Source organism: Sander lucioperca, chromosome 18 (genome assembly GCF_008315115.2).
Source record: "Sander lucioperca isolate FBNREF2018 chromosome 18, SLUC_FBN_1.2, whole genome shotgun sequence".
Taxonomy (NCBI): domain Eukaryota; kingdom Metazoa; phylum Chordata; class Actinopteri; order Perciformes; family Percidae; genus Sander; species Sander lucioperca.
Genome location: NC_050190.1, coordinates 10,658,172 through 10,680,364, shown reverse-complemented (window position 1 = coordinate 10,680,364; position 22,193 = coordinate 10,658,172). Strand labels below are relative to the sequence as shown.

The window sequence follows — 22,193 nt, the reverse complement described above, 5'->3', positions numbered from 1 at the left end:
AGGTGTCACAGGCTATAATGTGATGTGAGGTGTTTTTTAGTAGTTCACATCTGTGGCAATATCGCAGTGTGCTCAACAGTATCACAGTGTGAAATAGTAGAAAAAAGTAATTTCTTCAAAGTTTTACTGCAATCAACTGCAGCTGTCAAACAGCACACTTTTACACTGCTGTTTTTTTTTATAGTTCAGACTAATTACACAAGGACCACTGTTGTATCATTTATTTATATAACTTATTTTGGAGAAGCCTTGGGTTTCCTCTTCTTGCTGTGCCATGTATCCAGGTCAGATACTGAACATGTGATCTACATGTTTTAGGTAACCGAACAAACAAGTCTCTGCAGATGTTTCGGCTTAGTGTAATGCCTAGAAAGCATTTGAGCACATGTCCATTAAAGTGTTCATTTTACATCCATGGAGCCATCACAGCGGTGTCCTTCTGCACCTGCTGAGCAAACAAAAACACAACGTAAGAACTAAAATAGACATTCTCTATTGTCAAATATACATAGATTTGAATACAAAATATTATGCTGCTATTAATTACACAATGACACAGGATATCCTAAAATGCATAATAGATATGACGAATGTTATTGTATGAGTTCAAAGATAAGTTGAACATTATATATATATATATATATATATATCTTGTAATAAAAATATGTATACCATACATCAAAAACCAGTACAGTTCAACAGCCCAAACAATACATTGAACTATCTTAATGAGAACCCTCAGAAAAACTGCGATGTATAGCTGAAGTATGACATTTGCACTGAGAAAATCAAATATAGAAGAAGATACGATTTCAGTCCATGGAACCACAAACTCTTTGGTTGCCTGTAATGTAAGCTTGTTATTTCTTCATTGCTTGCTTGTCTTCTGATTTATAGGAAGACACCTGAAACAAACAGCACATCTGTCTGGATGAAAAACAAAACTCCATATAACTATTCTGGCCAAAATATGCAGAAATCAAAACTTTTTTCACACTCTTCGAGACAACATCACTACAGCTAATCTTGGCTCTGTAACTGTGTAACAACACAGATTTTCCACTTCCAAAACACTGAATTGTTGAATTGAGATATTACGACATACAACATTGTATAAGGTAATTACAGGGACACTTTAAAGCGTATAATAGAAGTGACTATTGCAGTGAGTTCCAATCACGTAAATTGAGTTATAAAGACATTGGCATACTTATTAGTAAGCATAAAGCTAAAAGAAATTAGTGATTTAAATATTTAATTCATGTCATCATATAGTATCTCTGCATCTACTTTTAGTGATCGGTCATTTGTCAGACATTATCATACAGTCATAGGTTTCACTTGTTAATTAATAAATACATTTTTTGTCCAAATATAATCAGATTTCCCTGGCAACCCTGCAAACTATAAGCCGGTATAGATAATGGATGGATGGGTGAATGTTCAGACTCTATATTTCTTTAGAAACCAAGGCTATTATTATCTGTTTACCTTGTTTAGCTCAGGGAAAAGTTCTTGAATGGCGATGTCCAACAGCACATATGTCAGCTGAAGGCCAAAAGCAGGTAGAGGATGAAAAGCATTAACGCCAGTGATCTTCATATACAACAGCCATTCCAGCAGTGAAGTTCAAACATGCTGGGAAAATGATTTGTGTGTGTGTGTGTGTGTGTGTGTGTGTGTGTGCGCGCGCGCGCCCACAGTGGTGGAATGTAACTAAGTACATTTACTAAAGTACTGTACTTAAGTACAAATTTGAAGTACTTGCACTTTCTACATCTACTCCACTACATTTCAGAGAGAAATGTACTTTTTACTCAACTACATTAATCTGACAGATTTAGTTACTAGTTAGGTTACAAATTAAGAGTTTTGCACACAAAACAGATGCAATTTATAATTAAAGTATAGCAGTTATAAAGTAGTTATAAATATAGTTATTATTTATTGTTATAAATTAAACCACCCAACAATATAACGGCCTACAAGTCCAGCAGAAATGATTAGCAGATTAAACACTTAGTTGATTGACAGAACTGTTTTGATCGTTTCCAGTTTCTGAAAAGGGGATTTTATCTGCATTGAGTACTTTTACTTTTAATACTTTAAGTACATTTCCCTGATGATACTTACATGACATTTTCAATGCACGACTTTCACTTGTGAGTATTTTTACAGTGTGGTATTAGTACTTTTACTTAAGTAAAGGATCTGCATACTTCTTCCACCACTGTATGTGTGTCTGTGTGTGTGTGTGTGTGTGTGTGTGTGTGTGTGTGTGTGTCCTTGTGTACCTGTTTGTTAAGAACTGGCTGTTGCAGTCCATCGAAGAGGAGGCGTACCCCTTCATACTTGGCCTCTTCTCCGATACATTTCCCCAGAAAGTCTAAAGATGAGCAGTTTATGAATTAGCAGAGTTCTCACATCTGCACATTTGTCATGTAAGTGTAAATGTTGGCAGTAAATTGCTCTACAAATTACAAAACACTACCTGGAAGAAGTGAATGAATACCTGGAATGTAGGTCCTCATCTCATCAAATGTCCTCTTCGCCCTCCTCTGCTTGTCTTGGGCCGATCGAGGCACACTGCTCTCACAGAAAACTGTGTCTGGGAGGGCAAAGATTACGTACATCATTCCACCTCATTAAAGTAGCATGTTTCAAGGAATAGTTCAACATTATGGGAAATACACTTATTCTCTTTTTTCTCAAAACTTGCCTCTAAGCAGGGTGATGAGCGAGACTAGCCGGTGCTCCTGGACCACCTGGTTCAGCTTACACTGAAGGTAGTAATCTGTGTAGGCTTCAAGTGTGTTCTTTAACAGGATCCTGCCACCCATTAGCAGGTGGTGCAGCCAGTCCGGGATGTGGAAGATGACTCGGCCTGACAACCATGAAGAAGAAAAAGAAGAAGAGAGAGAGGGGACAGAGTGTGAGTGATGGGCTTTACAGTATGTCTGGGGTCCAGGGTTTTACTTGTCATGGTGGTAATTCATGAGGGAACACCAACTCCCTACTTCTAGTACAATCCTGCAGCAATGCCTTTCATTTTATTTTATTTGTATTCCTTGCTAACTGTATGTACTTTGTGGCTTTGTTTTTTAACTGGGTTGTATGAATGAAGTTATTACCATTACTAGATGTACTAGCTCTGGATAGTATTCAAATACACTAACTGCATTGCAATTGCATTTTTTTCCTAACTACAATGCAACAGTAACCTTTCAAACAAACAAATTATCATAATCACAATGCAGATGTCCCATAAAGTCAATGGTGCTAACAGTGTTAGTTTAACTTGCAGCTAGCTACTGTTACATACAATTTTTTGCTGAAATGGTGTCTATCAGCTATGTGATGTTTCATGTAGAAATGCTTTTTGAAGATTTTTGTAATCACTAAATGCTAGCCTATTTGTATTCTTGGTAAAAAATAAATAAAAATAACACTCAGTTTCCAGATGGCTTTCTTGTAATTTTTCAAAGGTTCGGTGTCTTGCCCAAGGACACTTCCACATGTGGACAGGAGGAATACACAACTTTAATGACCAATAAATAATAAAATGAATGTGATAAACCCAATAGGTTGGTATGAACATATAACAATATGGCAATAAACAAACTCCAGGAGAACTCACTTACCCAAAAACATTAAGTAGTCATACAGCCCTTCAACGGTGATCATTTCCATGAAGTAATTCTGATTGTGTCTCTTCTCAGTCAACTCTGATCGGTTGGCGTTGTTTTTGAAGACGTCATTGAAGAGCTATAGGAGAGAGACTGACACCTATTTAAAACCATAAGACCACTATTATTCTCTTCTGTTTCAACAACCTTTTCTAATCTGAGTAACTGACAGAACTCTGCAAATATATAAATAAAATATTAAGAAATGTGCATTTTCTACATTTAAAATGAAAGTATTGCAATAAAAGTTTTTCTTCATTTTAATTGCATTCATCCCTGCATTTTGAGGCAATGGCACAATTGTTCTAGAGCTATAGTTTTGGTGTTAACTATGAAACTAAATTTGAGCGTCAGTGATGACTCTAACTGTACACAAAGGACAGTACAGACAGAGTCATTCCTTGGCTTGCGGAAAGAGAGAAAGAGAGAGAGAATATGAACTTTGGAAATTATAAAATTTGAACACCAAACCTTTTTATCATTTTCCGAGGTGGGGCTCAGGATAGTGAGCTCAGGGCGGCTGGGTTTGGGTTTGGGAGATTCACAGGAGTTGAAAAAGGACTGGATGAATGGCTCCAGATGCTGCCCTTTCTGACAGAGAAACCACAAGACACAATCTGTATAAGTGACAGTATAATTTGTATGGACTGTGAAGGATCTAAGAAATAGCTTAATTGCTGTGATGTGGAAACATTTGTATTGTAGAAAGATGAGATAGAAAGAAACACACACACACACACACACACACACACACACACACACACACACACACACACACACACACACACACACACACACACACACAAACACACACAAGGAATGCATGTCTTACCTCTTTTATCAGTTTGCTGGGAACTGACTTAATGATTTTCCCTGTGAAACATAAATATGTTATCTCAGTAATGTATGGTTCTGTCACATTTTGCCTCCGTCTGAACCACAAAAATTGTTTCACTGCAACCCAAGGTCAGACTGTTCAAACATTTTCACAGTGTGTTTGACATGTTCTGCTGTTCAAACATAATCCATCTCACTGCTCTTTGTCTCAGTCATACCGTACCCAGGTTCACATCAGGTAACATCTTGTCCAGGAACTGAGACTCCATACTGTACGGGGACAGGAAGTCGGCGAGGAGCTGACTGTTACTCAGTTCTGGGTGCTGCAGAAGTTTCTGCAAAGAAAACCCATGTAAATATACTCTGCTGTAAGCTGTGCTCTTCTATAGTGGAACAACAGAGGACCGTGAATCAGTGCTGTGGCTTTCAAATATATTAGAAGCTACGCTACGTATATTACTCGGGTTGCTGTGTGGAAACATTCAATCACAGATGTTTAACTCATTTTGTCAAGAAACAGACTGTAGTTTTTCACAGACTATAAATGTGTATGGGTTTGTATGTTGTATAGCCTATGAACATAATTTGTATTATTGCTGACCATTTTCCATAGAATATAGTTTTTATTATTATTATTTTTTAAAGATTATGTTTTGGGCATGTTTAGGCCTTTAGTGACAGGACAGCTTAAGACAGGAAAGGGGAGAGAGAGAGGGAGAACAACATGCTATTACATGTTATTTTGTGTCTCTGGTGCTTCCACACACATACAAACTTTGAAAAAAATCCATCCATGGTGTTTAGAGTGAGATACGGTTTCTGAATGTGTCCTGCCTTCAGTCTCTGGGTGAGCTGTTCAAAATCGGCATGGCTTGTTACGTCACAAGCCGAAACGAGCAGGCTAACCGCAACCATTAGCTCGTAGTTAGCGTGCTAACGCTAGCATGCTAGCGTCAATAGCAAAGCACTGCTACAACACACACAATTTCACCATAATCTACAAAAGAACTACCTACATGTGCACCCTCATTTAGAAGTCTCCCAGCTAATCCTGCCTTGTAACTGACCGAAGTTGTAGAAACAGCCTTTCTTTTACTGTCTATGGAGCTAGCTAGCTGACATGATCTACATCTGAGCTACTGCGCATGTGCAAGTGCAATCAAAGATAGTACAGAAGAAGAAGAAGAAGAAGAACAAAAGAGATCTCACTCTGTAGCTAAAACAGAGACCAGCTGAAAAGAGGATCTGCAGCAGTGAGAGAGAGCACTGCAGTACAACAAAAATATGGTGTTCTTTGAAAATTAAACCATGTAAACCTATTCTGGTACAACCTTAAAGTACAATTATGAACCTGAAAATGAGCATAATATGGCTGCTTAAAAGTAATTTCCAGCCTTCAAAATAGCCTTTACTGTCCATTAATTTCAGCATACTGTAAAAATCAACATGCAGAGACTAATTTTGACGTAAGTAATTTATTATAGTGAATTGTTTGACTGCTTTTTAGCCATGCTAGCGGCATGGCTCTCGGGATGGCAATGTCAGTCTGTTAGTCTCAACAACTACTGGATGGATTGCCATTCATTTTTGTACAGACATACATGTCCCCCTCGGGATGAATTGTAATCACTTTGGCAATCTGCGTTTTTTTCGTCTAGGGCTACCAATAGGACAACATTTTAATTTGTCCAATATTTCGGTACTAAATTGCTGCAAAACTAATGCCATTCCCATCAGCATCAGCTGTACTTTGTGCTAATTAGCATGCTAACATGCTAAGATGCTAAACAAGGTAAACATTACCTGCTAAACAGAGCTGCTAGGATGTCTGTGCAGACTCTTTGTCTTTTTATTTTGTCAGTTATCACCTTGTGGTGATGATGCGCCTCTGAGCAGGGACCATTTAAAAACCTTTCCTTGTTGAATTGTGCTCAAGGACGCTGCAGTTACAACACATCTGGGATTTGTGAGTCAATTGCAGAAAAATCCATGAATTTCAAAAAATAAATCTCAGAGGATCAACAATTTGCAGTTGTGAAGGATGTGACTTTGGTCATTTGTCTGTTTGACAGCCAAGTCTCACATCTTGTTAGAGGGTCCTTGAAAGCCTTGATCACAACTAAGAATCGCAACTGTGATTTTTAAACACTGCGGCTGCTCTCGTGACAGCCAAATGAGACATGAAGATAATTCCTTCTCCATTTAGAACAGTGATTTAACCTGTCCACGGTTTTGACATTTAGTACCTTTTATTCCTTACAATCTCATAATGATCACTTTTGAAAAGTTATTTTCTGAAACTGGACGTCGTGTGTTCCTGGAACAAATGCTCCAAAATTGAGACTGTTCCAACTTAATCTTGATGTCTGGTCACTTGAGTGCAGCCAGATGCTGTGAGTGGATATATTTGCCTGCAGCACTGTAAATGTTTGTGGGTGTGAGTACGTGTGTGAGTGTGGGCGCTCTGGGCCTGAGAAAAAGTGGAATTAAGAAATAATTACAGAAGTAAATGTGCACTGAACTTTCACTGTTAGTTCCACTTCAAAAAGTCACTCTGATCAAAATACTAATGTAGGGTGCTACTTTCTAGAGGACATTAAGGACCGGTTTGTAGCCATCCCATTCTGATTATATATGCAGAAGACGTGCACCTTGTTTCCCACTTGAATTGACCAGTGTTTAGTTGGAAATGGGCACATGTTCAAATGTGAGTCATGCACTTGCTTGACAATTATATGAGTCCACTTTTATCCCACAGAGATTGCAGTCACAGCTGTGTGTTTAAATAATCTTCATCTCTCTGCGCTGGAACATTACATAATCAGAGGTTTGTTGTTAAGTACTGGCTCATCTCTAGACCCATCAATCTGTATTAAGTGAATTGAGTGTGCTACAGAATATTCTCAGACATCTACCTGAAGGTACTCCTGGAACTCCTCTCGCTTCGATGTGAGGAACTCATAATTCTTGGGACCGATGATTCTCTTCGAAGGCAACTGCGCATCTGGAAACGAGCCTACAAAAATATAAAAGAATTAAAAGAACATGCTTCCTTTTTACTTACAAATAACAGTTCAGTCCAAAACAAGTCCCTAAATTACACAACAGGGCCATTAAACTAATTTCACTCCTAATGTTCTGTGAATCCTCTGGAATCCGTGAGACCATTATGGTGGCAAATTCTTTCCATATGACAATAAATGAAAAAAGGACAGTGCACAGGCCCTCTAATGCAAACAAAATCCTTACCATGAAACTCAGTCAGCTTTGATTCAAAGACATAGAACTCCAGATATCGTCTGTACACAGACCAGTTCTCAGACTCATGTCCCACTGCAGACAGGGAAAACATACAGTAAGATGAATATGCTAGACAGACAGTGAGAGGTAACTGTTAGCTTCTGCAGCAGTCACTTACATTTTATTTCGCACCAGAATGTCACACGGGGAAAATCTTTGAGGTCTCAGTTTTTGGCGATAAGATGCTTTTGTCTGTCTGTCTGTCTGTCTGTCATGCCTGTCTGGATATTTTGGGAAGCATGCTTAATTTTCTTTCTTGCTGAGAGGATAAATACTACTCTGTCTGTATGTCTGTACATTAAGTTCTAGCCGGCAGCCGGTTAGTGTAGTTTAGCATGAAGACTGGAAACAGCTAGTACCTAATAAAAACTACCTAAGGAGTTTTATATTCAAACTTGACTTTTGATCGGTGCTTACGTAAACATAAATATTTCAGGGGCTTTAAACATTTCTGTGAACAAGAACAGTATCACACATGATTGGTCAAGTTCTTACTCTGAATGCAAAACTGTATCCTAGAGAAAAGGGTACCATAGCTCATTCTAAAATGTCGTGCAGCAAAGCAGAATGACCCCTCAAAGATGACAGTAAGTGAGACAGAAGGACGGGTCTGTGAAGCCTCACCTGCCTTCCGGTCATTGCGCTCTACATCGATACAGAACACAGGAATCCTTTCCCTCTTCACATCGTCGTCATAAAAATCAATGTATGGGATGGTGATGTTCCAGGCTGAGAGGTTTCGAGGGGTGCTGGGGGTGGACGCTGCCTCCATGGGGGAGTCGTCCTCCAGCACCATCATGGCTTCCTCCACCTTGAATAGAAGGAAGTGAGAAAGGTTAATGTCAAGTAGAGTATGAAGAAATACTGTAGGTCAAAACTGCTATTATTAAGGTGCAAAACACTGTGTACAATCTTAAGAGCACTACAGGCAGGAGGGCTTGGATTTATTTTGTTTTTTGAGTTCTGTTTATTTTGTACTGAATTACAATTCAAATGTGTTCATCAGTCTCACTCAAGGTCGGCTGAGACTCAACCACAAATAAGGGAAATGCAAAAGCAAACACAGCATATCCCTTGACACTAAATACAGGGAGGGCAATTAAAGAAAAATGTCCAGACATTCAGCTAACAGGTCCTGTTTTACTAGCCTGGTCCTACCAGACTCTCGTACATTTCATTTGTACAGAGTGTCTGGCCGTTCTCTTAATACATCCATGGTCTGGCCTCTCTCCATTGACAAGTGTTAACTTCCTTGAAGGCGGGTACTCTGTTGAAGTTTAAAACTATTGGATCTGCCCAGAGCCACTCTGGATCTGCCATAACCAATCACTAACGTTTGGTCGTGACGTATGTCATGCACATGTGCAACAAGATGGGAGACCGACAACAACTATCGGCTTATATTTAGCATTAGCATCTCTAGCATTAGCCTTAGCCAACTCTTTCACCATTAACGGAGCGAGCTGGAAAATCAAACTTTTCCCGAACCCCGTGGGGAGGAGGGCCACAACATCATGGCCACCAACAAAACTCAGCAAAGATTGTTCTTGCTCTGGCTTTAACTTCTGGATATTTGGCAGCATTGCTGCCACAACGGACCGAATGGCTTCGCTCGCATCTTTCTAGTGCACGTCCTCAACGTCATCGTTCTCAGCCACTCCCTCTGTTCGCTGATTGGACCTACAAATATTTGACCGGAGAAAACCTAAGAATATACCGCAGACCCAGACGGAGTACTGAAGGGAAATGAAAATTGTGCGGAAGTAAGTAGGAGGGCGGAGCCAGGCTACTGTTTTACTGCACCAACTATGGAAGACAGGTCATTATATCTGTACATATGATTGATTTTCCTATACACAATATTTGTAAAATGATCTAAAACAGTTAGGCACTTTCTATACAGAAAAAGAAAAAGTCATTAGGTCTGAACTGTGATAACAAAACACACTGGTTACATTTCTCTCAACCAAAGCCGATGTTTAGTAATTTACATAAGTCTCATAACTCCAGACAAACTTCTGTCAATTGAGCATGAAAACTATTATTGTTGAAACATAAAAAAAACTTTTTTTCATTTGAAGGAATTGTGCAGCCAGAAAACATGTATTTTAATCTTGTATAACTTCAGCAGAGCCAAACTAGATATACTTCGGGCCCTATCTTGCACCTGGCGCAGCGCAGAGCAAAGCTCGACACAAAGTCTTTACTAGTTTAAGACCGACGCAGTTGTCAATTTCCCATCCAGCGCCCGCGTCGTTTAAATAGCAAATGCACCTGTGTCCATCTTTGCGCCCATGGGTGTACTGGTCTTACAGGGAGGTGTATTCAGGTGAATTATTGGCGTATTGCTATCTTGAGGCAGCGGGAAGTGATTGCGCTGTTGTCTAACAAAAACCTGGTCTAAAGTCAATAGCATTTCATTTCATTGTTATTTTTTTAGGCCTTTATTTGACAGGACAGCTGAAGACATGAAAGGGGAGAGAGAGGGGGAATGACATGCAGCAAAGGGCCGCAGGTCAGAGTCAAATCCGGGTCCATATGAGCGCCCGCTCTACCAACTGAGCTATCTGGGCGCCCGCATTTCATTGTTATTTTAACAGTGAATTAGTAAAATGTACCTAGGCTTGTGCACAGCGTGCGCACACTATGCTTGTTACACACACACACACACAGGGAAGCGCAGCAGCACACAAACGCACATGCAAAAGATTACAAATAAAAATATTACGGTGCAAATCCGCCATCATAACAGCAATGCGCCAAGGTACAAACGCGCATGGCTTTTAAAGGGAATGGGAGATGACACTCTGATTGGTTTATTGCATGTTACGCCCAAAACACAGCTATGAATTAATGAAGACACTAAGTACAACCCTTTTGAACCATGCGCCCGGCGCACGGACCCCCGTCAAACTAGCAAAAGTGGATTTGGACACACCCTAAACGCACCTGCGCCATGTGCTTCACGCCGTGCGCTTAGATCGTTAAAATATGGCCATTCATTTATTTGTCACTAAGCCAAAAAGGTTATCAAATTCTGGTAAGTACTGGGAACATTAAAGTTCAACTGGTTCTTCAAAACAGCATAATCACTTTTGGAATCATTCAAATGTCTTGGGACAGCAGTGATCCAAGACTAAAACCTCCAATATCTATCTAATGAAGCGAGACGTATCTGTATGTATGTGTGTATGCGTGTGTGTCCGTGTTTGGGGGCGTGTTTGGGGGAAAGGTAACCTGCATTTCACCCATGCATGTCAATCATTTTAATGTTACGTCCACACAAATGTTCAGGATTGTCAAAACAACATAAAAACTTTATGTTCATTTGACACAAAAAATCATCCCATGTGAGGTTGACATAATTTTTTTATGTTAAGTCAACAATTTTTGACTTTTGAGTTCATTCTACTTAAATGTATAACGTCAACATCACATAATTAGTTCAAGGCCAATTAACAACACATATACTGTGCACTTAGCATATATTTTTATAGTCGCGTAAACCTAAAAAATGGTTGTCAAAATATGTACTCAATGTTTTTATGTTCATATGACAAGCGGTCACTTTGATGTTCAACAAAATGAAAATATTGTGTTCACTTAACACAACAAAAACACATAATTACAACATAAGTTCCAGAGTTATGCTGAACACAAATATTTTGTGCTGTTTCACCATAAAACTGCCACAATGTTTTGTGTTTTTACCAACGTATTATGTTTTAGACACATAATTAAGTTTTAACTAGTCAAAGCAACGTTAAATTTAAAGGTTGAGAATAACTTCCATTTCTTTGTTTGTCTAATTTAAAATGTTTGAATAGAAAGGATACATACAATTTGTGTTATGTTTGATTTGATCGTACTGCAGTCAGATGCAATTGGTTCATTGGCTGGTCAGTTCCCATGATGCAAGGCGGTAAATAGAGTTGTGTTAAAATTTGCTGAAAAGTTTGCAGTTTGTTCGAAATACAAATTCATGTACTTCATGAATTCCGTTTATTAAACGTGTCTGCTTAGAATTTTTGTTGCCTGGAAATTGTCATTGTGCTGATTTACATTTGTAACCATGAGTTAAGTGACTGTTACGTTTGATAAGAGCTGGAGTATTGCAGCATTAGACTTTGAGCAGTAATAGGCTTCCTTCAGCCATTAAGCTGCGGTGTGTCACTTCACTAGTGGTCCTTTTGTGTAAAGTGATGCAAGATCAGTGGCTTTAGAGGTGCCCCTATTTCGCATGAGGCCCTTGGGTGGCCACACCCGAACACTCATGCTATCTCCGCTATAGATGTGGTTATGTTGTATTAACTGTTTAATTGTTGTTTGTACATAAAATTAACAAGTTATGACACATAACTTTTTGTGTTTAATGAGCATAAAAATACACATTAAGCAACCTGATTATTCTATGTTAATATAACATAGAATTATATGTTAAGAAAACACTAATTATTTTTGTTGCATGACTAAAAAAAGTTATGTTAAACTGACATAAATTTCCTTTCAGATAACACTCATGTGACACATTTATTTTATGTTTAGTGTACTCAAAACTTTAATGTTACCATACTGTACTAAATTAAAAGTTTTGAGTGCAAGCCGTTTAGGTTGAGTTAGCGAATTCGGATTTACAGTGTATGCTCATTTTCAGGTTCATAATTGTATTTAGGTGTTATATCAGAATAGGTTTACATGGTTTAATTTTCAAAAAACACCATATTTTTGTTGTACTGCACATTGCTGCAGCTCCTCTTTTCACCCTGTGTGATGAGCTCTCTGTTTTAGCTACAGAGTGAGGCATCTCAGTACTGTACCATCTTTGTTGGGAGTTGCACATGTGCAGTAGCTAGGTAAGGACTACTACCCAGTCAGAAGGAGAGTATGAGGGCATGCCATGCTAGCAGCTAGGCGAGCATTATAACGTGTGTTACAAAGTGACGCACATTTGTCACGCAAGTAAAGGCTGGACTACAATAGAGCTGTTTGTGAACAGTGTTTACTCTGGAAGATGGTAAGTCCCTTTGGGCTGGACTTTGGGCTTTTTCACTTTGTAAACCTATAACGTGCACAAAAAAAAGATATGTAACACAATAAAGGAAAGGGAAAAAGCCAAAAAACATAATATGAGCACTTTAAATTTGTTAATGATCATACGACACAAGACAACGTCTCTCTCTCTCTCTCTCTCTCTCTCTCTCTCTCTCCATTTTCATTGTGATAATTTGTAATTACATTCTGAATCGACAACGTTCTCTGTCAGGTAAATGTAGTAGTACAATGTCTTCCTCCACGTAGACTACACTGTCAGTCAGTAGTAGGCCATACAGTGGAGTTGCATATTAAGTGGTTTGGGGTCCTTCTCTAAGTCATTTTGGGGTACAATTTGGTTTTGAAGAACTCTACAATGCTGTAATACCACAGGCCAAGCAATCGGCACGTTCCAAACAGGCACATTTTCAACGGGCACTGTACTAGTCATTAAAACAGAAACTCTGGAGTTAACACATTGGAAGCAGATTTTGGTGAACAGTGTGGCTTTCCTTTCTTTACTCACCAACACCACCAAGTGGCAACTAGCTACAGTAATGGTGTAGAGGAGTGCTTTAGTTTGAATTTTACCTTTTATGTTATTTGTTAAGCAAAAATCGAAACCGGAAAATATTTTTGTAATTACTTTTTGTTATTTTGAAGTATTTCTTTAAAGTTTACATGAATCGGAGAAATCTGTAAGAATGAGGAACACACAAAGGACAATTTGATTTGTGTTTTAATCTAGACTTTAAAGGAAACTATCGTCCTATTAGCATTATAACAAACACTTTAAATCATCTAAAATGAGAATACTTTTAGATCAGCCTCACCATATCATCCTCTCCCTCCACAAGCCCATGGGATGGCAGCATGGCTCCCTCCATGGTTGTGCTCTTGAACACTCCTTTGATCTTACTGCCAATGCGGCTGATCCCAAAGGACTCGCCCCTCTTTGACGTGTTCCTGCAGGCCAAACAGGGAGGTTATTAAACAATGCATAATGGAGGAGATGTGCATGGCTTCAGCAAAGCGCATGCAGCTTGAGAGAAGTGACAGGGACGGAACCGTAGAGGACAGGAGGGGAAGCAAGGAGCAACGTACTGCATCGGTTTCATGACAATGGGGAGAAAAAGCTAAGGTAGCCAAACCCAAAGCCAAAATGTCACTTCACAGTCATCTCACAGTAAAATGCCTGGTTTGTTGTTAAAATGCTGCGGGGCCAAAAAGCAAACACAGCACACAGCAGTGATTTCATGAACAGATGTCTAGTTTGAAGGGGATCACAAAAATATTGTATGATCCGTTACCAGTCAAAAGGGACATCACAGGCGCTCTGTGTGAGTGCCTGTTAGATTAAGTGAAATAAAAAAATCACCATATGACACATGGTGATATGCCCATTATCCATTATATACCCATTACATGAGAAACTGAACATTGAAAAGTCACTGCATTGTAAAAAAATAAATAAATAGCAGGCGAGTCTTCAGCCTTAACAACACGACAAAGTTAGAGGAAGGACAAGTGACAAATAAAAACAGGATCCCATGCATCGGTTCCACCATGCAGGCGTCTGGCCAGGACTGGGGTCACGTAGGGGAAAGCGGACAGCATGACATCACACTGAGCTTCCTGTGACACACAGATGGACCCTGACTTACTTGGGTGATGAGTGGCGGTGGGATAGCGAGCCGTATGGGAAGGTTGTGAACGTGGACTGGGCATGGAGGGAGTTAAAAGATGCAGGTGAAGAGCTGCCAGAGGCGGTGAACATTGAGGACGGAGACTCCGGGCTCCAGTCCCAGGAACTATAAGCAGAACAGGGTCACGTCCCCACGGGCAAGAGGAGGGAGAGGACCGTGGGTCATACCAGGGCAGGCAGTATGGTGGTTACAGAATCAGAGGGGACATACAGTCACAGACACAGCACGGTGGCGGCAATACATATATGGAGTAACAGGCAGACAGACGGGCAGAGTGGAAGGGAGGTTACTAAACTGCAGACATGGAGGGAGTTGAGGCTTGTAGTTGGTCAGCGTTTACAAATGGAGTGCAAGTGAGAGCCATTTTCTGCTACCTCATCTTTCTCCTTTGAGTCGTATAATTCATGCTGCTTTAAAAACTGCCTTCATACAAGATTGCTTTCATAACCAGTTGAAAAAACAAAAACACAAAATCAACTAACATCAAGTAACCCCTGATGTTTTTGTGTCATTTTGGAAGCAAGCAACCCCTTAGATTGAAAATGTAGCAAGAAAATCATTAGGATAAAGCATTAATCTTTTTTATATGGCATGTGTTCAGCAGCATCACTCTTGATTAACTTGATTAACATATGATTAATGATGACTCATGCTATGATTAACATGATAAGCTGAATAAGGTCGCTTTTCTCAATCTTCTCACATTTGCATTTACAGCACAGGCACCAAATAAAACATATTTATGGGTGAAATTAGATTAGCGATAAAATGATATATCATTATTATATCTACTACTGCTCATTAAACTGAAGCCCTGATTGCAGCAGGCCCAGAGCACAGTTCGTTTGTTACAAAGGCAGCACGTTTCTCTGTAGACAGGTCAGGCAAGAATGAAGTCGTTTGTATCTTGCGTGCAGCAGCACTACTCAGCCAGCAACTGTTTTGATCAGCACACTAATGCCTTATACTCACCGGATGTCATCCAAACTGAGGCTATTTCTGGAACAATATGCACAAGGAGTTAGTGGCAGGGCCCCTTGGCCACATACACACCACACCCCGTGATAGAAACATGGCAGTCAATCCCTGGGCTCAAGGCATCTTACTTCTTATTTAAGTTTCATTATACTGCAAAGTAAAAAACTATTTTTTTTTTTATTTCTGATTTACAGTTAGTGAATTCATATTTATATTTCAGGCAACTGGCACATACTATATTCTGCCTTCACACTGCAGTGGCTACTGGGATACAGAGAGTTGTGAACATGCAAAAAAAAGTTTGATAAATTATCAGTGAACGTCAGACAGATTAAAGGAACTTGGGTTGCATGTGGATGCAGAATGGTGAGTTTTGATCACCTAGTTTAAACACTGACTCAATTTTCTGCCTAAACACATACACTACCAGTGAGTATTTAAACATGATGATCAAAACTCACCTGTACCTTCTGTCAAATACTAACTGATGAATCAATATACTGGTAAACAGTATGGCCAAGCTTATATTGTTGTACACAAATACAAAAAATTGGTAAAGTGAAACCGACCTGCTCATCCTGGAATTCCTGGCAGGGGACTCTGCCCCTCTCAGAAGCTGGCGGAAGTACTGGAGAATGAAATGGTAAGAGCAAATAAAGGTATGTACATTTCAAACACAGCATATGCAAATTCTGGGACAATATGTAAGCAACATTGAAGAAAAAAACTGCAGTATGTATATAGTGACCTCTTTTTGCCTTTATATTAATCATGACTGCATTGTTTATTTTGGAGCAGGAACAGGAGTGGCAACAAAATATCAAATAATATCATTATTTTCCAGACACACTAGTCATGCAGGGCAGTGGCCTGCTGTGGACAATGGCTGAGCACTGGTCCACCCAGCTATATTCAATGAAACAGCCTCTGAGGGGTGAAATTCGGCTTGGCAGCTTGGCATAATGCCAGTGTTGGCTCATTGGCCAGTTGGGCATCTGGCATTGATGACACGGCCGATAGTGGTTGGTGGCTGAGAGATCGGAAGAGGGTAGCGCAAGAGAGTCAGTGAAATTCAAATTAATTCTAATTCCAGCATTTGGCAGATATAGATTTGTTAAATCTGACACAAACAAAATTCTAATGGTAGAGGATATTAACATTCAGTCTGTGCTAAAACAACCACATTTTGAAAGGAATGTAATTAGAAATCAGAGCATGACCGACAGCTGCAATACAGATATGAAAGAGGTGGATTCATTAAGCCTCAGGCGTGTGTTGTCAAGCTGGGTGACAGTGAGTTGAGCGATTTATTTCGAGGTGTGGACACTAACCTCATCACTGTGACAGAACATTGGGGTGAAAACATTCTCCAGGAGGGACAGGACGTGCTCATAGGCTTCAAACAAACACCTCATGGTCTGCAGCTTCACCACCTCTGCATACGGGCCCTCTGCAACTGGGAAGTTCAACAACAACAAAAAACACACACACACACATTAATAGCATACACGAGTACAAGGTAGGTAATTATATGCCCTTCTTTGAGAAATTGTAATTTCAGTGATTGACATACTGTTGCGTATTTCTTCCACTATGAAAGGATCAAAGCGGATCTTGTCGACACTTTCGTCCAAACAGTACGTCTCATAGATCTTCTTCACCTCCTCATGAAGCATTATCTTTTCTGTGTCAGACAGCTCTGGGCACAGTATCTTGTCGTTGAATTCCTCTGCAAAGTTAGAAGAGTCAGACAGCTCAGTCTCACTGCGTAAGGGCCTTTAGGAATGCATCACTGTGGTATCCATGAGAGTCAAGGTTATGGACAGTCTTTAGTGAGCTCTGCTGATGCTTTCAGACTGACTGAGTGGTGAGAGGTGAGAGAAGGGCTAGAGTAAGGTTGAAACCATCTGAAAGGTTCGGGACACGCTTACCGACTGCAAGGCAGAACTGGAGCACGTGAACGGCCCCTTCTTGCTTCAGGAAGTTCATAAAACGGAAGAGAAGGTCTTGCTGTTCTCTGATTTCCCTCAACTCCAGTTTCAGCACCTGATGAGAGAGAACAGTGGTGAAAGAGAGAACATAAATCACAGTTAACAAAGGCAGCTTCCAACTTCTTGTTAAGCACAGTAAGACCTGATATAGTGAGCTAAAATACTGGGTCTGCATATTGTGATGACAGGATGTACTAGATATTATTAAATACAGTATCTGGCAGTTTGCTGGAGGTGGTATATACAGTATATGTTTAGATTTGATCAGAGGTTGGCTGCAGTTTAAACATTTTAGGAAGCACTATCGCTATCATAGTATTACATTCTCCTGAATCAGAGGAAACACTTACAGAGGGCTTTTTGTTGCGAATGTCAGAGTACTTTTGTAGAAAAGGAACCAATGTTGAAGTGGGCTCCATGGCTTCTTCAGGCTGGAGGGACAAAACATGTTCATGTTATTCCCCCATAAATTACACACACTCTGCAACAATATAATAATGTTTAAATACACATAATGGAAATGACACTGCCTGTTCACGTTTCAACATATACTTACAGGGGAGTTGTCTATGAATATCAAAAGTAAATGATTCACTGTGTCCTAAAAAAACAAACAGCAGTCAGTAAATTCATACAACTCACATAGAACACTGTAAGTACTTTTGATGACCTGAAAGAGACACATATTTGTCTTTCTTTTGCATGCTCATGGTAAATAACATTTATTGACATGCAACATAAGTACAAATCAGTATTTAGACTGACAAACTGTAGTCTAAATTTGGATTCAGAAAAGCAGACCTTAATGTGTCTACACTCACAGGATCAGCCAAGTAGTCCATTGAAGGAAGGAAGACAGAACCAGCCAAGACTTCTCTTATCAGGAGAGTAAGAGATCTGAGAGGAGCGAAGAGATAAGGCAGCAGGAAATAAGAAAATGAGAGAGTAAAGAATGATCCTTATCTACTTTTGTATAGTGTCAAAGCTATAAGACTTTCTCCTTGGGGGAAAAATTAAGTACACTGATGCTGTGATGTTTTGTGCCACACTTTGACAAATATATGGAGGCACTGCCTTTATTGTCACAGAACTGAGTTACCTGCAGTCTGTAGCCTTGGGTGGCAGGATGTAAGGAAAGAGCATCTCAGTCAGCTTCCTGAGGTAGAGGAGCTCATCTCTGCGACTGCGAAGGGCTACATGGAGGTCAGGACCATATTCCTCCAGGGCAGCTTGTTGCAGAAACTCTGCGTTCTTTACTACAGAGGAGAGCAAGAGAGTAGAGAGGTTTGTAGGTTTGTTGTTTGCTTTTTTTATGGTAAACACAAAGAAAAGACTCTGTGGGTGATACATATCAGCAATACCTTTCTGTCTTGCTTTGCTTATTATTTCAATGTGCTTCATGGCAACTTTAAGAAGCTTTTGTGTGATGAGGGATGCCACATCCACCTGAGTGAGAAAAAAAAAAATAATAAAATAAAATAAAAATAATGAATGTTCAGTCAATCAGCATCCCAAGATTTGAACTTCATACAGAGTCTAATTTGTCACCTTCTGGGTCCGGCGGACCAACACAGCTGCAAAGAAGCGCAAAGTCACTCTGAGATCGTCAACAAATGCCTCATCGTCCGTGATGTCTCTGAAATGAAACATAGTACAGTCACATCTGTCACTATATGTATAACACATTATACACCACCTCACTTTGTATTACGACATGCAAAAAAAAACAGAAAAATGTCTTACCTATACCAAGGATACACAAAGTTTTCCAGAACCAGCTCCAGAATCTTGACCAAAAAAAAAAACAGAACTGGACTATGAGATAATTTGGTCTATTTAATTAATAATAACTTCAACTAATCCATGCATGTATTACCTCTGAAAGAGAAGCATCCACCTTAGAGGGAATGTTCAGGTCAAGCCATGGTTGATAGTTTTCCAGTAATAAAGTCGGTCTATCAGTAAATTGAAAAAACAAACAAAAATGTAAGCATTATACTGAGCGAAATTATAATAATCCTTTATGACCACTAGAGGGCAGTGTAACACCTTCTATAACTTGATGATAAACAACATTGTATTATTGAGCACATTGAATGCATGTTGGCCCAATACAATAAGATTAAGGCAGAATTATATGAGGAGTCTATCTTCAATTAATCCAGATCACTCTTTTCTCCAGTTTACCTTACTTCTTGCTTCTAAATGGATTACTTTGTTTGATTTTTACCCTATCTTTTACTAGCACAAGTAAGTCACAGATAAAAGTCACATGGTAATATACATAGTCACATGGAGTGACCACTTGCGTCTGTCGGCTTTGAGAGTTTACTTAATCAGAATAACTACTGTTGACACAAATGATAAGGTCGTAATACAACACATTACAGCAACTACCTCAACTACCACTGCACCACAGCATAACCAGGTAGCTCACCTGTGCCTTTTGCATTTGATTTTTCCACAAACGGCACAGCTGTGGCCCAATGGAAACAGCTCCTGTTGGTATGACTGTAAGAGAAGGTTAACATACTGTGGATTTAGCATTTACAAGGATCCTACCCATCATTCACTGCAGCTGCAGAAGTGTTAATTCATAGGGAATTTTGTGTCCAATAAAATATTAATTTGTATATCCAAACTTTCTTCAGAAATCACTAAACCCTAGATATATTGTGAAAAAGCATCAAAAGTCACACTTAAGACATTGTCAAAGGCACAGACAACTATATTTTAGCAAGTGTTGCTTTCTGAGGTACCTTGGTTTTTGGTTTGATGGAGACCAAGACGTTGGGCAGCAGAGATTCAGGCCCCAAAGAGCAGTAGAAAGTGACGACTCCAGCCAGGAAGGACCAAAACACCATCATAATGTGAATATACCTGTCAAAACAGAAGAAATATATGGCCATTAACTTAGTAAAACATTTTAGAATATAAAGGGAATAGATGCCAGGGATGTTATGAAGTGACAGTGATGGGAGTAATGTAGCCTACTGCTGGGGCCTACTTACCTGTTTAAAAGCACAGTAGACAGCAGCAGGACCAGCAGCAGAAAGCAGAAGACTGGATACTGTCGGCCCAGCTCTCTGAACCGCTCCAGCTTTACCCTGCGTCTTATTTTCTGCAGACAAGCCCTGATGCATCCCATCTTCGTCGCTCTGGGGAGCCTGTTACGTGCAGCCTATTGCATGTTACTGTTAAATAAAGAAGACATCATGGAGCGACCGTCTAAGAAGAAATAAGCAAGTTGCGGCGACACATTCACCGTCACGCAAAATCATGCAATTTTGTGCTGCTTAAGGTAAAGAATTCTTTACCTTACATGACAAGTAGGTTGTAGCGATTTTATTTATCGACACCAGCACTTACTGTAAGTGAACGGTGGATGTTAAAGGCCATTTTTCATTGTAGTTCAGCATCGACACCATCATGAATTTGCAGAATAAATGCGCAGGTTCCCTGTTTATAGGATCAGCGTATAGGAGGCGAGGTGCCGTACACAGCTGTAAACCACAGCAGGATTAGAGGTAATTACGCAGCATCATCTGTGTACACTGTCCTACTCCGCTGTTTGGCTAATGGCTGCGGTGCTCTTGCTGTCATTTCTGTGCATTGAGGGAAACAGTTGCTGCCTGGTTGTCAGCACTGGAGACGCGTGATGTCACCTCCGCTGAGCTCACAGCACCAGTTTGTAACGTGCTACTGGCTACTGTAGTTTACAGAGAAACAAGTACATAGTACCTCAAATAACTAAGACTAGAATACGCGACTGGGTGTCCCAATTTAACAAACAAGGCCGAGATGGGAGCGTTCCTTAACCGTTCAATTTTTTTAATATTTTGTTAAATAACGGACTCGAAGTGCATTAGCGTTAATGTCACTGTATTGTCATTAACCTTGACAATTTAGCCAAGAAAAAAACACACGGAAATTAAACATCCGGTTTTACGTTTTTGACAAGCTAACGTGAAAACAATTTTCGCGTTAATCCCCAATAAGCGTTAGCTAATTAGTTCACATCACCTGCATTGAGCGGAACCGTGTTTGAGGTGCAAAATAATTTTAGCGACGCCGGCCAGTATGAATAAATATTTCCTCCATAGGCCAGCTGCCCTACTTTGTCTTGCATGTTTAGTATACAATCAGTTCAGACTTAAATGCGACTATAGACCTGTTGAAATGTAGCTAAACCTACTGTAAATTAATGTTGGAGTGAAAGAAACTAAAGTCTTTGAAGGCTCAAGACAGACGCTGTTTATGCACGTGAAAATGAAAGCCCAACAATTGACCTGCATTGGCTTCATGATTGCCTTTGGTAGTTCTATTAAATAAACCGCTTTTACTGCAGTATTTTAGAAATGTTATGACACCCGTCGACATTGTCCTGCATTTGCACGATAATCAGATAGTGCCATGATTGTATTAAGACAGAGACGGGATAGAGGATCTTGGAATAAGAGGATAGTGCGCAGAGTGCGGGGCGAAGATGTATTACAACGTCCTGTTTCCTGTGACATGGGAATTTGACGCCTTGCCACCTCAAAATGAAAAGCTTCACAGTTTAGCTTTGCCATGGTATTTAGATTGTAGGCTACTGACCAATTCTGAAATCAATCGGGTTAAATCTGTAGGAGTTTGTTAAAGTACAATGTGTGGAAATGGTC

At 39.8% G+C, this 22,193-nt stretch overlaps 1 protein-coding gene across 12 annotated transcripts; it reads right to left on the bottom strand.

Annotated features, from left to right (window-relative positions):
• Positions 1–48: 48 nt before the first annotated feature.
• Positions 49–21,943, bottom strand: LOC116035663 (sorting nexin-14). 12 transcript variants are annotated; one of them, XM_035994800.1, is made up of 31 exons: positions 21,819–21,943; positions 20,541–20,723; positions 20,289–20,409; positions 19,967–20,040; positions 19,406–19,484; positions 19,273–19,316; positions 19,078–19,165; positions 18,891–18,975; positions 18,629–18,785; positions 18,351–18,426; positions 18,086–18,130; positions 17,880–17,960; positions 17,470–17,584; positions 17,112–17,267; positions 16,870–16,994; positions 16,108–16,166; positions 15,533–15,559; positions 14,519–14,665; positions 13,688–13,820; positions 8,448–8,634; positions 7,773–7,856; positions 7,439–7,539; positions 4,747–4,858; positions 4,519–4,559; positions 4,158–4,277; positions 3,642–3,765; positions 2,720–2,884; positions 2,492–2,608; positions 2,295–2,386; positions 1,492–1,548; positions 49–448 (listed from the first exon to the last, which is right to left on the bottom strand). In XM_035994800.1, the coding sequence occupies exons 2-31, from the start codon at positions 20,675–20,677 to the stop codon at positions 407–409; spliced, it is 2,991 nt and encodes a 996-aa protein (XP_035850693.1). In that variant the 5' UTR covers positions 20,678–20,723; positions 21,819–21,943; the 3' UTR covers positions 49–406. The 12 variants fall into 12 exon arrangements, with proteins under 12 accessions (XP_035850693.1, XP_031134730.1, XP_031134733.1 ...); XM_031278870.2 differs by lacking the exon at positions 21,819–21,943 and adding an exon at positions 20,899–21,288 and having other exon boundaries at positions 49–445; XM_031278873.2 differs by lacking the exon at positions 21,819–21,943 and adding an exon at positions 20,899–21,287 and having other exon boundaries at positions 18,125–18,130.
• Between the last annotated feature and the right edge of the window lie 250 nt (positions 21,944–22,193).